The sequence below is a fragment of the Poecilia mexicana genome, unplaced genomic scaffold (genome assembly GCF_051168715.1).
Source record: "Poecilia mexicana isolate PSO_F unplaced genomic scaffold, ASM5116871v1 scaffold_1, whole genome shotgun sequence".
In the NCBI taxonomy this organism is placed as follows: Eukaryota; Metazoa; Chordata; class Actinopteri; order Cyprinodontiformes; family Poeciliidae; genus Poecilia; species Poecilia mexicana.
The window spans coordinates 8534350-8548656 of NW_028263370.1; the positions used below are offsets into that span (position 1 = coordinate 8534350).

A 14307-nucleotide genomic window follows, 5' to 3' on the forward strand; every position below is an offset into this window, starting at 1 on the left:
TGCATTCATTGTGCATGAAGTTATAATACCGACACATTTATAAATTGAATAGTTTTGTTTAAAGAATATTTCTGCATTTACTTTATTAGCTTGTGAAGTCTGAATATAATGCAAGAAAAATACTTGTCGGTAAACACAAACGAGCTGAAACTACTGAATTCAGGAAAATACTTAGCAACTAAATATAATTTCTATAATGTATTTATACGTTTAAATACATTTAATTTACTTTATACAAGTTATTTTTGTGCTGAACTTCGAGATATATATGCTCAGTATGGACTTCTGATGCAAATTTGACATTTGAGCGGTTTTGTTTCCAGAAGATGAAATGGTACAAAGAGGGCTAAAAAAATGGCGGCACGACTGAAACCAGACTTTTTTCTCTAGCCTCAGGTTCAAACGTTCACATATATTCCAACAAATATTAGCAACCGCACCGTTTTTATACGGCCACAATAGGTAAATTCAGACTAATATGGCCACCATATCGGGTACCCCATGTTTATGTCTTTATCGAGCTGCATTGCACGAAGGAATCCTTCTAAACGATTCAGGAGAAAGTTTTAATCATATTCATGTAGTTGCCCCAAACTAAAACGTGTAACTTTGAATAGACTTATTTGGAGACATGACTCATTCAGTGTTGAGGAAGGATGAACATTACTTTATTTGCAAAGGTTTTTTTTTTTTATTATTCAGTTTTCAACTCAATGTGAATTACTCAGCAGGCAAAAAAAATTCCCTCATCACAAACATTTTTTTGAGTTTTTGTGCAATTTTCCTCCTAAAAATCTGTAAACACGCACAGAGGACAACAGAAGAGCAAGGACAACAAAAACAAGATAAAACTCCCTTTAATATGCAATGAGTCATTTTTCAAGTAACCTTTTTTCCTAATGTCTGTTGGTAACAAAACAATACTGTATACAAACACAAAATTGCTACATTAATGTAAACAAGATATAAAAATGATCATTATGGTAATAAAACAAGTATTTGCTGCAGAATTGCCCTTTTTTGTTTCACGTGAGTTTGTTTTTCCTTAACACCAACCAACCTCCACCAAACTTACGGGTTAATTTTTTTTTTTTTTTTTTAAATATCCCAAGACATTATGGCAACATAACATTCAAACTGTTTTTTAATCCTTTTGTTGGTTCAGTCACAACACTCTGATGCGATGTTAAGTGGTTTGATGTTACAACTGGTGCTGGAGTCTCATGTACATGTCAGCCATGCATTTTTTTTTTTTGACACTGCATTCGTTTACTTTATACACTGTGATATATTAATGTGTTAATCTCCAATTTGTCAGCAGTACATGTAAATCGTTTGAGAAGCCTGGTGGCGGCTTTCAGAGAAGTTTGTCATGCAATCTGGCCATTCTGCACCCGTTTGTCCAAAAGAGAAATCATAAAGAACTGCGTGAACAGAAACGGAGGAGACTCTATGCTGACGGACAGTAACTGCTGAAGCCGACACTCCCATTCAAGGCATTAGTGAGACAGTTTTCGTGCTGGCGTGTGGAGCAAACAAGGTGTTGCAGAGAGTAGACTTTTAAGGGAAAATATATATATTTAAAAGAAATAAAATAAAAAGGACAAGGAGTTTACTGGGATTTGAATTCACAAAGTGAGGAAGTGGTGGCGTTGTGTAACAGGCTCAAAGGATTTTCCCCTCCACAAACCTCCCTGCAAAACCGCTGCAGGTTGTTGGATCATACTGGATGCTTGTTTTGTCTTTTCTTTTTATTTTTTTAAAGAGGGGAGACAGACCTACACACAGAAGAGAAAGTGTGGCTTTTGACTGATCTATGACTGGAGGTGACCGGCTGGACTGGAGGATGAGTCTATGATAGGATGTTGGACATGAACTCGTAGAACCGTTTGGAGTACTGCTCCGGGTTCACCGTCGAGATCTCGGCCCCTGCCTGTGGAAGAGAAACGGGAAAACGCCTTAAAAACTTTTCCACTTTGATGCACTGAATGTTTTCACAGCTTCTGTTTCACTGCAATGTCACACACCAGAAAGAAAGGCAGAAAAACGTTCAATGTTTTCAAACACTTGGAGAAATTATGGTACACAAATTAAGACTAAAGTTAAAAGTAGATCCAGAAGTGGTCAAGTAGATGATCTGAAAACTGACGCCGCTTTGGCCAATTCCTGCGGGACCGGATTGGTCAGTTTATAAATATCTGCTAGGATGATTATGAACAGCTAATGCTGAATACATGACACTCAAGTGATCAATTCTTTGTGAACTATGTAGCCTCAATTAGCCGCAAGCTGCTTCCAGTCTGCTGATGAGAATTCAGCACATACCAAGGATTGAACTGGAAGCTCTTTGCCACCATCTAGTGACCAATATGTGAACTACATCTACTTATGAAAATAAAGCACCCAGCTTTATTTTAAAACCTTTAAACAGCATTCATTGTACAGAACCTTATAGTGATTACACTTTAAACCATGACACTGGAAAATTTTCTGTGCCTCATGTCACTTATTCTTGATGCATCACATTCAAATTAGGTGGCAGGAAACAGACTCTGGTCTCTTTTGTAGCCAGTCTGGTTTGATGTACACAAAAAACCACATGACTCTGGCACTTAAGCATAGCTGTTATTTATAAATGCCAGATTATATTGAAAGGAAAGAGTGACTGGCGATATAAAATCAGCCTAACGATCAGATTATGTGATTCATGCGGTTTCAGATTCATTCCCACTGCCAATGAGATATTTTTGCTGCCATTTATTTCAATAAAAAATTTTTTTTCCTGATCTCACTCAGCAAAACTCTGGTGCTGCTGTACAATTAGTCCTATTCATATTTCAATTATAGTTTTCTCTCCAATAAGAATGGACTGTAAATAGTCTCAGATCATGTCATGCCTCTGAATACTCTCAACCAGTTCAAACAGAAACAAAGGAAATCATTTAATCACTACTTCTCCACCCCAACTAAAACATTTTCAGCACCACCCAGGTAATAATCCTTTTAACATTTCTAGAATTACTGAAACCATAAGTAATAAAATTAATCAACACAAACATATTTCAATAGCCCCTGTTCCATCTGGCATAACTGTCTTTAGAACTGCTGGAAAGAAATCCACCGTGCTGTCAGGGCGAACGACAAAAAGGAGAAACTAATTAAAAATATGTTTTCCATACAGCAAATTTGGCCTTTTTTCTAAGTGGGAAACAGGCAGTATGCCTTATTCTGTCATCTGCCTAACGAATCAAATCTGGACCTGCAGAGATTTTATCTAGACCTGAAAAAAGAAAAGAAAAAAGAAAAAAAAACTGTCCATGCTTTTCCTTTGCAAACTCTGAACTTTAAACTGAAAACAGGATAGAAAATCTTGTTAATCAGCCCATGTCTCGTTTCCAAAATTTATGAAAACTACTGTCATTACAACTTTAGAAGTATACTGTTATTTAGTTCTCCTACTGCAATAAATGTCCTGTTTCTGCACTTGATTTAATTGTACTAAACCATTATAATTTCAATATTAACCAGTAGGGTTTATATCCCCTACTGTTGATTTGCCAATAAAAAACAAACAAGTTGTGCTAAGCATAAACTAGCAACCAATTAGCTCCCCAGCTCCTTTGGTTGTTGTAGTTTCACTTTAAATCTGCTTTGCCAGAAATAGCAACAACTGTTAAGCCACTAACTGGACCTGCTGGACTCGACTTTGCGACAAGAGACCATCTAATCAGAGAAAAGCCAAGATGCAAACCGCCTGTCTGCATTTGTGCCAACCTTTTCTTACGGGAATAGTTCTCCAAATGTTATTGTTCTGTGCACGTGTATCATTTACAAGTGTACCTTCTGGTTTGTCCACAAATTTAAAGTCAAAGCCTTCCTGCAAGCTGCGCGCACGCCTATGTTTGCCTCCTTAATCAACAGCAGCATAATAAATTCACCTTTAAGCGAGGGCCGACTCATTCAGGTTTCCAATTACACGCTGCTCCTAAAAAACAGCAACTACTGGCATGATGCAGAGCACAACAATTAGCAGAGTGGCAACGCCGCCCCATCGGAACACTCGCATTACAAGACTCACCCCATGTTTCACAGTTTTGGCAGCATGTGCAGCTTTTTTCTTAGCGTCATAGTGCGTGAGGATGTCAATAATGGCCATGAAGTAAACCTCCTTCTTCACAGCACCTGGAACAAGAGCAACAATCACCTTTTTTGCTTCACCTGCGACCGATTAAAAATACCGATATTAAACATCGAGAGACAACAGCGGCCGATAAGGATGATAAATTTGGGTTTATTCCCCAGTGCCTTTGCAGAGGTATTCACTCCTCTAACTTATTTTCACTCTTTGGCACATTGCAACAATAAACTTTAATGTGTCATATTAGGATTTTATGATCATTTAAAATGCCCCGTCACACATTTTCACTAGTCTGGACTTTGCCTGCGAATACATTGGAGTTCACCAGAACAGACTGGACAGGTTTGGTTCCATTCCACTGAAGGGATTATGAGTTAACAGTGATGTGCAGCGTCACACAAACAGCTTGTGCATTTTCTCACATAGGCCTAAAGTTCAAATTTGTTCTGGATTTATTCCGCATAAATTACAAGCAGAGCTTCTTGTAGCCTGCTTTCCCTCATGGTGTGAATCAACTCAACGGATTCTCCCACCTGAGCCGTGGATCTCTGCTGCTCCTCTAGAGTTACTATAGCCTGACTTTTTTTTTTTCCAAATGATGGATTGAACAGAGCTGTCTGTGTGAGGACATGGTTTTATGAGGTTCCTCTCTGACATGTTAGCTGGGTTTGTTGGTTTATACGATACCGTTTGTTCACTAAAAAAAAAAAAAAAAAACCTTCAGAGGCCTTCACAGAGCAGCTGTGTCCGTACCGAATGCAGGTGCAGCTCGTTCACTCATTTGGAGGAGTCGTTGGTCGCACTGGATTTTTATTTTGGGGCATCGGTGTAAAAGACGGCCAAACACTTCTCAACTACACTCCACGTTCTGTCAGATTCATCCCATAAAACCCCAATAACCCACATTAGAGTTTGTGACTGTAACATGCCAATATTTTTAAATAATTCAACCAGTTTGAATACGTCTGATAAGCATTTTACCCATCTTGGACTTCTGATAAAATCTGTCAATACTTCTGCCTGATCTGATTGAACTAATGAACTGCTTTGAACTTTTAAAAACCCGGACGCTCACTGTCGTGGCTCTTGATTGCGTAAACATCCACAGAGGGGTCGAACTCCCCGGGGCCAAAGAATCCTCCGCAGTTGAGGGGGTTTCCAGGACTGTCCGGAGGCGTGCCGAAAGAACCGGTCAGCACGCCTCGACCCATTTCGTCGTTCTCAAACTCCTCGTCGTCCCCGCCGCCCTCCACGTCCATCTCCTCCTGCTCCGCCCGCTCCACGTCATGGATGCCTACCAGTAGGCTGTAGTCCATGATCTTCAGGGTGGCCAAGAACTGAAACGTACACGAGGGGGGAAACCTTCATTACTCAGGGCTCCTGCTGGACCATTTGAACGGCAGAAGGTTTATTTTAGATTCGTTTGTCGAAGCAGAGCTGTGGTTTAAAATGTCAGGAGAACAAACCAAAGTTTCTCTACCTCCACATCCCGTTTTAGCTTCTCCAAAAAGTACTTCTTGTTATCATCTCCTATCTGTAACTTGTGCCCTTCATTCAGGAAGTCATTGTCTTTAAAAGTAGGAAGCTCTTTGGCCTGAAGAGAGAGAGACACATTATATCAGTTTTTCCACCAGCCGCTTTAGTTTTTAGTGGGCAACTGAACAGACTTCTGGGCTTCATCTATTGTTGCTTTTTTTTGAAACATGAAGCCTTCAAAACAAGACTCGGAACAGTTTGATGTTAATATTTTAAATGAGGCCATTGCACAAGGTGCTACCAGGGAGGATCTGCTTTCGTTCTGCCTAGAACTACTTAATTTAGCTGTCATTTGACAAGTTTGCAGCTGGGGTCAGCGGAGGGGGGTTATTTTTGTCTCCTCACGCCTGCAGCCATCAGCACACAGGATTAAGGCTTACCTTCTCCTTGTCACTGGCTTCCCTTGCAACTGTAGAACCCTAAGATCAGGAGAAATAAAAAAAAACCCCAAATAAATAAGAGTTAAAACTCACAAAATAAATCACAATATATTTTTTTTTTTTTAACACAGCGATGCATACACAGGAACAAGAAGTGCAGCTTTCGGGTTGATAAAAAGGATGTGAGATTGGTGTGACGAAAACCAAGTCGTCCTTTATACTGAAGCTCAGCACAAACTGAGATTTAACAGTGAGCTGGACTTCTGCTTCACTCCAAATACTTTTATAACTTCACTATCCTTCCACCAAACTTTGCTGCCAACATGAAATAACCTCAGGAATGATTTCAGAATAACTACATGAGGAAAAAACTAAATTCAAACACGAAGCCGGCACTTTTAACTTATGGCTCATCAGTGCAAAGCCATAAGCCAAATACAACTGTTGGATAAACTTTCATTGCTTTTTCCTTTAGGTCGTAGTTTTGCTTCTGTTTCGTCAAGAGGTAAAAATGCAGTAAAGCTCATCTGCATCGTTCTGCACTCCAGGATTCACCACTGCCGCATGTCTGCACGTGCTGCACGTGCCCTTTTCAGACTCAAACCTCGATTTATGTTCTGCTTATTGACAGACGGACAAATAAGTTGATAAATCACAGAAAAACATATGAATGGAAGCCTAAACGGATGAAATGACAGGTAGATGGATGAACGGAAAACTGGGTCGGTGGAAGGATGTATGGACGAGCGGACTGGAGTGAAAGGATCGAATGTTGGATGGAAAGACGGACAGTCTGGTAATTGCATTAACAGGCTGATGGATGCACGAATGGACGGACAAACAAATGGAGAGAGGAACGGAGACAAAAGTTTGACCGCTGGAGAAAAACACCAGCCCCTCCACAAGGATAAGACGGTTTAGCAGATGGATGGATGGATAATGTAAATCTATGAAATCAAAAGTTGCAAAAATCTTATACAATCTCAGGTCAGTGTTCTGCAAAAAGCATTGTGTAGCAGCACTTAATTTAATCGCCAAGTCCTCAAATCAGGAGATCATCAAATCTCACAAAGTCAGTTTTAAAAATGTTTAAATTAATTTAGTCATCTAGCAATTCTAGCTACACATTTTTGTTTTTGGATCCAAAACATTCATCAGTGACCCGGGAGCACATTTGTCCCCCGCCCAAATACCAAAGGCGAATACAAGTACGAGTAGAATCCTGATCAGTTTCCTACCTTTAGGTCGTACTTGCGGTGCACGGTGAGACGATGGCTGAAAACGTTCCGGGTCACCACCATGTACGTCTCCACGCCGTCCACCGTTAGCCTGTACATGCCCAGGAACTGAGGGAGCAGCGTGTTGCCATGACACTCCACTATGAACTGGAAGCAACGAGAGGAGACGAGCGCAGGGTGAGTGGGAGTGATGGATGAAATATTCAGCTTACACCGCCGATTAAAACTCAGCGCAGAGCTGCTCTACTGTCATCTTACATTACGCATCAGTAGTTAAAGTGAGCTCAGGCGAAAGAGATATAAATGTTGCTCCACATACGGTTCCGAGTGAGTCTACCTGATGATATTTCTTTAGGATGTTGTGCATCTCAGCGATGTCCTCGCTGGAAACGGTTTTGATTACAAAGCGATGGTCGTAGCTGGTCAGGAAGCGGTTGCCGAAGCGGCCCTGGGAGTCGCTGTTGAGCGGGGCACTCCTGGTCAGAGAGTTCTGCCAGAAGATGGAAAAAGTATTACTTTTCAACAACTAATGGGAATTTTAATTTGCTTTGCTGGTGTTTGGTGAATCATTTAGCAGAAGGTGTGTAACCTGGTAGTCCTGGTCGTCGATGGCGAAGCGCTCCCTCAGGTTTCGGAACACCATGGGACAGTACTCTTTAAACTTAAAGCGACTCGGTAGATTTTCTCTGACAGGGAGGAGAGAGATAAACGGTAAATGTAGCAAAGCTCTGAGCTCCTGTTTAACAGGGGGAAAAAAAGATTGCCAAGTTTATTTCTGCTAGTTTTATCCTGCGAATGTGGCAAAAGCAATACAGCAGTGATACCAGCTGTAAGTTTGAATAAAATCATTGGTCCATTTTGACGTTTCACTGAGCTCCTTGTGTGAAACTTGGAAAAAAATAAAAATAAAACAGGAAACTAGAAGATGTACATTTCTGGTAAAGATTTCTAAGTTTGTATTTTTAATCACAAGTTGTCTTTTTTAATGGATAATTCTTTGCACCATAGAGCCATAAAAAAGGTTTTAGTAATATGGTGACCTACATTTAAACCTGAAGCCTCTAATAAACAGATCATTGACAAAAACTAAACACCAGCTGAGTCAAACAGCGATTTACACACTGTGAAGATAAAGGTCACAGACATAAGCTCCATAAATTGCCTTTTTATATACAGACCATTAGTGACTGCATTTCTGTGTAAAAGTTCCCTTTTCTAACCAACAGCCTCAGTGTTAAAGAAGTAAGGATGTCCTGATCCAGTCCTAGGATCTACTAAACCTGGGTTTTCTCCTTTAAATTAAAGTATTTCTACCCTTTACATTTACTTCCACAATGACGAAGAGAAAGTATTGGCTGCTGCAGGTTCCCAGCTACATTTATTTAATGTCCTTTAGCGAGTTACAGTATTTTAATCTAATAGGTTTTTTTTTCCATTTTATTACAAATTTTCCCCTTTTGAGAACCAAAGACAGCACATGAACTGACATACGTACTTGTTAAATAGGTGGTTGTCCACTTTGATCTTACTGTAGGCTTTAAAGTCATCTGGCATCAGCATCACAGGTACAGGCACATTACTTAACTCGTTAATCTAGAGGAGGAAAAAAGGAGAAGAAGAAAGGAGGTCAGGAAATTGCGTCAACAAGAGCGAAAGCAGCACATCTTTACACAAACATTCCCCACAGTTATCAATCCCATGAGGCAAAGTGACTCACGACTTATTGTGAACTTATTCCTATTATAAGTCTTTTAAATAAGATACCAGAGAAACTGCCAGAGTTAGTTTTTCTGGCTGTATGGAACACAACACTGAAGTAAGGCCCATCCCCCACTTGTTGCTGCTGCATACTGCTAAACTGAGCGGCTAAACTGAACGGCCACACCGTTCTAAAACACATCTGTCCGACGCGCGCTTAAACCCGACCCCAGGTCACTTCTTTATCAGCAGCGATTGTTTTATTTCCCCCCCGCACCCCCCGTTTCAAACATCACACAAACTGACCAGGTTGCAAACAATGAATGCGTGCCTGGCATAACCATCTACAGCACGATATAATAACACGGTCAACAGAAAATATGACCACACCGAGCACACCCAACTTGTTCATCCGCACAAAGCAGGAGCGCGAGTAAGGACGCAATTCATACCTTGTTGTGACAGTCACACCCACACCAACACACCCACCACCAAGTGCTAAAGCTGCGTGCTCACCTGTCGCATTATCAATCTGCTCATTCACTCGTACGCTGGTAGACTATTTGATTATTAGCTGAATTTTCCCACGATTGCAAGGAATTCAGTTCGAGTTTTTCACCATCAAAAATTTCTCCAAACTCAGAGTGACAACCGAGAGGAGCGCGCCATCCATCGCTCTTATTGGGATGACAATGTTCTAAAACCAAAGAAGTTACAAGCAGCATACATGCTGACAGCCTGACCAAGCAGCTGAAATCAGATCATAGCAAAAGAACAAAATGCTACAAGTGAATATGCATTAGAAAACTGAATTTAGTGTGGTTTTTATTTTAGATTTTCTCTCAAGTCCATTTTACAATTTTTATCAATGCAACAATCAAGTTATTTTGGAAATAATGGGAATAATTGCTATTTTAAGTACCACTGTCGCATGCTTCATATGGATCCATGCATAACAATGACAGAATTAGCATCATCACTTCCATGTGACTTGATCTTTAGGAGTTTGCGGCAGCATCGACTCGCTCTCAGGCCAGAGAAACCACAGTTTACAAAGTGCTGCTGTTCAACCACGAAACACAGATCTTATCTGGAGAAACACATCCAGAACAAAAGCTCACCCAGAAAGACAATGAGATTCCTGTAACTGACATAAAAATAAAATAAATAAATAAAAAACAACATGCTGGCAAACACAAAAGGAGACTGGCTAAATGCCACTGTAGCCGTTTGGCAAATTCTTTTATTGCAGCAAGTAAATAAGCCACACTGAAGCACTAACTTTTAAAGTTTCTTTCTCCATCCCTGCTAGGCAACAATTAAGCGTCCATGAAACTTCTGACTGGAAGGGGACAGCTTTGATGTGAGGGCTGCTTGATGTTTCGACTCGGCCCAACACCCACACCTCAAATCATCAGGCCTGTGTGCAGCACCCACACATCCAAAGTTCACCCGCTGAATACTAAAGATGCTGCAGTGATAAACATCCCATTAATGGCCTCCCAAGTCCCCAAGCAGAATGTTTTTCTCCACCCCCCCCCCCACCCCACCCCCAGCGAAGCCACTAAATTTGGAAGGCTGCAGGTATTTTTCAGTTCTGGCAAAATCAACTCTGAAATGACAGAGTTATCGACACTGAAGTGCAGCAAACTAATGCTGAGAATTACAATTAGCAGATTGGGAATTTGACAAAAAATTAAAAATTAAATATCTGGATATAGCGAATTTATGTGAGTAGACATTAATAGTGGGATGGAGTATAAAAAAATACAATATAGGAACCTAGATATTAATAACATTTTAGGTGAAGAAAGTCAAATTTTATCACAACAAAACAAAAAAAACTGCTTTAAGTGACTGGACACTCAGGATTCTCCTCCAAATTATCCCACCAATCACAGTGTAGATGGATCATTTTAACCATTTTCTGTTCCAACTAAAACTTAGAGAGTTTTACAGGAGTGACTACAGTGTTCGTTCCATACACAAAAACAGGAAGAAAAAAAAACATGGGTTGAAAAAAAAAAAACAAAAACGGAAGCATAACTGCCTCCAAAGGAAGTAAGAAAAGATTTCGGTGACATCTGTGTAAAATGCACCAATCAAAAGGAGCCTACTTCAAATACAAAAGAAAACATGTTTTTTAAACTCTTATCTTTTTATTCAAGAGATGCAATCTGACCGGCCAACGTAGCATCGTGTTCCTACGGGTCTCATGAGCACTGAAATAAAACACTTATTTTCATTCAAATTCAAGAAGTACAGAGCTGCTCCAACGTGCTGCCACCGTCAGCGGCGCCATTCCAGAACCGTAAGGAAAAGAAACAACCATATAATGGGCTCATTTTTAGAACAAGTATTAGAGCTGACTCATATCTGGCGACCAAATTTTGATGTATAGTTCAGATATAGAAAAAGGAAGATAAGTGCATTTTACATTACAAACTATTTATTTATGAACAAATTTAACTAAAAAAAAAAAAACACACACACTGGTTAGCATGGCCACAATATATACTTTTGACTTAATCAAAAAAAAAAATTGAGTAAGCATTCTACCAAATTTATTAATAATTCAAGTAAAAATGTTTAGTATATAGGATGTTATTCCATTTTGCCCCTCCACTTCTGAGTGACAGCGGGAGAGTAACAACTGTTTCAGCTGAAGGTTTCTTCCTATTAAAATCGTCGCCACATTACTTGGCCAGGATGACTGATTGAGTAAAAACTGCTGCAAAGTCAGTGACAGTCCACTGGGCTGTGCTTTGCTTAGATAAATACAGTTTTATCAATATATAAATACAGTTTTATCAATATATAACGGAATTTGAATTTACATGAATTGTCTTGTAATCGTAATGTATACATTTGAATCAAACTCTGCCTCAGTTATTGCGTTGTATTGCTTTGAACTGCCTATTTCTGGATATGATTTGAACCCTGTTTATCTTTGAAATTGCATCGAGGTGGCTTTTTTTTTTTTTTTTTTTGGTAAAATGACACAAAATTGAAACCAACTGAATTGAGATCAATGTTGCCAAGTTAATAATGTCTTGTTGAGCCAGCTGAACATGGGCCTCCTCGCTTCTGCCAAGTCGCCTCAGTAATCCATTGGTGCCTGAACGGCAACGTTTCCCAAGCATCTATCAAAACTGTGGACGAGTGCAACAGTTTAGGCAAATCCAAAACTGCTTGTGCAACCTACTCCATCCATCTACCCATCACTGCATGGCCCAGCCTATCCTCCACAGAGCTGTCTTTTTATTTATATATAACCACAAGCAGCCTCAGCCAAAAGAGAATGCGATAGATAGATTTTCTGCTCTAATTATAGTGAGGTGATGCAATGGAATAAAGTGCAGCAAAGAGACGAAGGAGCTGAACTCCATCAGCAGTTAAAAGTACGAGCCCGGAACAGGTTTGTTTTGAAAATCTGTGTAACCTGCTGCCTGTCCCGGCCCCTCCCACCTCACCATGCCTGCACCACAGCAACAGCACATCACGACTCGCCAACGAAAAAAAAAAAAATAACACTTTGCAAACCATAATAATCTGTGATGGCAGAATAATCCTCACTGAGAAAAAAATAATAATCTCTGGTGGGGGCATGCAGATTTTCTGAGCTCAGATAACAGGATACTATCCTCGAGTTGGATTATCTTGCATAGATTGCAGTTAAACTCTTATTAAGTTTATGCATTTCAAATGAAAACAAAATCATGATTTCTGTTATATTTTTTGGTGGGTTAAATATCAGCTCTAAAGTGGCAAAAATTGCCCCAAAAATATTCTCAGAAGGAAATAAAAATATGAAATTTAGCAAAATGCTAATTGAAAACCAGTACTTCAAAAAAATAAAAAATAATAAAATTATATTATAGTATTAAAGCAGAATGTAAGTGACAATCTTAATATTTTTGCGATGGCTTTGAAGCATGAGAGCTTGTTTGACAGATGAAGAGCGGCTAGCTAGGAAGGTGCAGCTAAATGAAAACACGCCGACAGAGAGGTAGTGGTGATGAGCTTACCGTGTGATTGACTCCCCACATCAACACGCTCAGGATGGGCTCGCTTGCTCGGAACAGCTTCACTTTCTGTCCTATAAAATGCTTCTTTTTCGTCTTGGTTTTGCTGGCGCTGACGGCCGCCGCGCTGGTGCAGTTGGATGACATGATGATGCCGTCTCCGGCTGGCTGTTCGCTTCACGCAACAAAAACAACCAAAAAAAAAGAAAGAAAAGAAACCCGCAAAGTTAACGACGTGTAAACTGAAATCTATAAGTGCATCGTGGTGGCCGTCTCACTCTCGTTGAGTCTGCGTTATTAATGTAGCAGGACAGCGTGTATGTGTGTTGTTTGGGAGGCAGTCAGCGGCGGAGCATTTTGCGCCGTCACCACCCTTCCTCCTCCCGAGCAGGCCGCGGCGGAGTCCAGCGAGGAGCAAGCTAACCGGCCATCGGGCTACAAGCGCCGCCGCCCTCGTTTAAAAAAAAACAACCAGCAGCAATGAAATGTCGCTGTCCAGCTCTTCGTCGCCCTCCCTGTAAGTCTGGTAACCTGAAACTGAGACTGTGCTGTGTTATTTGAAGGTAAATAATCCCTTCATGATGAGCTGGAGACGGTTTATCAACCGCCCGCCGCCAGACAAGCGATGCGTTTGGGGTGTCCTCAAGATGGCGTCTGCTCCGCGCCCCCTCCTGGCGTAGTGGTGGAACTGCAGGGGTTCCCATTTTAACCTGAAAGAGATTTCACGTTTATTCTGGATTAGGTCATTCAAAAAAAAGAAAAGAAAAGAAAAAAAAGAAGGAATTTAGATCTCAACAACTAGCATTTTATTGTTACTGGTATTTCGACACCAGTAAACATTTTTTAAATTTAATATAAAAAGAAAAAAAAATCTAACCTTTAATTCGAGTACATCTAATCAGCAGGGACAAAATAACTGTTTCATGTCTCATGTTTTTTCAGTGTTTCTGTATTGTCGCAGCAGCTAAATTGTAAATTTGTTTGCTTTGTGTCTGGACAAAATCATCAAACATGGGAATGTTTGCTGGAGTACCCCCAGCAAATTTTGTGATAATGTAAGATAAACATACTTATTTATTGGATGGATGAATGGATGGACAGACGGACAGACAGTGCTAACATAAATAAACAAGATGTGTTGGGTAATAGTGTTTGGTGGTTGACTGTTATCTGTCAGGTTAAAGAGAACATGGCACAAATTGGAAAAGGATTGATTCTCTTGATGATAAGGAAAATGTATCAAACCACAAGAACAAGTGTATTTATTTATTACTTGAAGCGGCACATTAAAA

General features: G+C 40.1%; 1 protein-coding gene across 1 annotated transcript; it reads right to left on the reverse strand.

The window, feature by feature from the left end:
• Nucleotides 1-841: 841 nt before the first annotated feature.
• Nucleotides 842-14038, reverse strand: LOC106904775 (phosphatidylinositol 5-phosphate 4-kinase type-2 beta). Its single transcript, XM_014969237.2, has 10 exons — nt 13019-14038; nt 8788-8885; nt 7882-7978; nt 7630-7782; nt 7293-7439; nt 6055-6093; nt 5619-5732; nt 5214-5475; nt 4079-4182; nt 842-1933 (listed from the first exon to the last, which is right to left on the reverse strand). Exons 1-10 carry the CDS (start codon nt 13160-13162, stop codon nt 1853-1855), a joined length of 1239 nt encoding a protein of 412 aa, XP_014824723.1. The 5' UTR covers nt 13163-14038; the 3' UTR covers nt 842-1852.
• Between the last annotated feature and the right edge of the window lie 269 nt (nt 14039-14307).

Excerpts from the sequence above, each read along its gene's own strand:
- LOC106904775 (XM_014969237.2), bottom strand. The coding sequence starts at position 13,162 with ATGTCATCCAACTGCACCAGCGCGGCGGCCGTCAGCGCCAGCAAAACC. Across the intron at positions 8,886-13,018 it reads TGTGGGGAGTCAATCACACG|ATTAACGAGTTAAGTAATGT; the intron begins GTAAGCTCATCA and ends TTCCTCCTCTAG. Across the intron at positions 6,094-7,292 it reads ACCGCAAGTACGACCTAAAG|GGTTCTACAGTTGCAAGGGA; the intron begins GTAGGAAACTGA and ends TCCTGATCTTAG.